This window comes from Trichoplax adhaerens, genomic scaffold, assembly GCF_000150275.1.
Source record: "Trichoplax adhaerens TRIADscaffold_3 genomic scaffold, whole genome shotgun sequence".
NCBI lineage: Eukaryota > Metazoa > Placozoa > Uniplacotomia > Trichoplacea > Trichoplacidae > Trichoplax > Trichoplax adhaerens.
The window spans coordinates 6,756,754-6,757,128 of NW_002060945.1; the positions used below are offsets into that span (position 1 = coordinate 6,756,754).

Below are 375 nucleotides of genomic sequence, written 5' to 3' on the forward strand. Positions count from 1 at the left end.
ACAAAAGTAAATACAGTGCTTCCTTCAAAAAATCATATCTAAAATAGCATTTAATTAACTTGAGCAGCCATCCAATTTATTACAGAATCAAACCATTTTCTAGAAATGATTAATGCGAGAATTAGACGATAGCGTTTATGTTATAGCAAAACTCTCTGCCTAACTAAATATAAGTTTATCAGTATGGTAGTAGAAAACATTGGAAAAGATCATATTGAAGCAGACAAATCTTGTATAGCTTTATATCTAATCAAAACTTTGGAATTGTTGCGAAAAACTTCCCTTTTCATACCAAAAATAACATTTAATGTAGGTAAATGCTAAAAGTTACCTTACTAAAAGATCAACTATTGAGGAGACTAGCAGAAATTGCTA

General features: G+C 29.3%; 1 protein-coding gene across 1 annotated transcript in view; it reads right to left on the minus strand.

The window, feature by feature from the left end:
• Positions 1 to 250: 250 nt before the first annotated feature.
• TRIADDRAFT_54741 (uncharacterized protein) overlaps positions 251 to 375 on the minus strand; it is a gene marked incomplete at both ends in the record, with an annotated part of 1,324 nt that continues 1,199 nt past the window's right edge. Inside the window, one exon of the mRNA XM_002111072.1 lies at positions 251 to 282. Coding sequence (XP_002111108.1) covers positions 251 to 282 — 32 coding nt within the window. The remainder of the gene's footprint in view (positions 283 to 375) is intronic.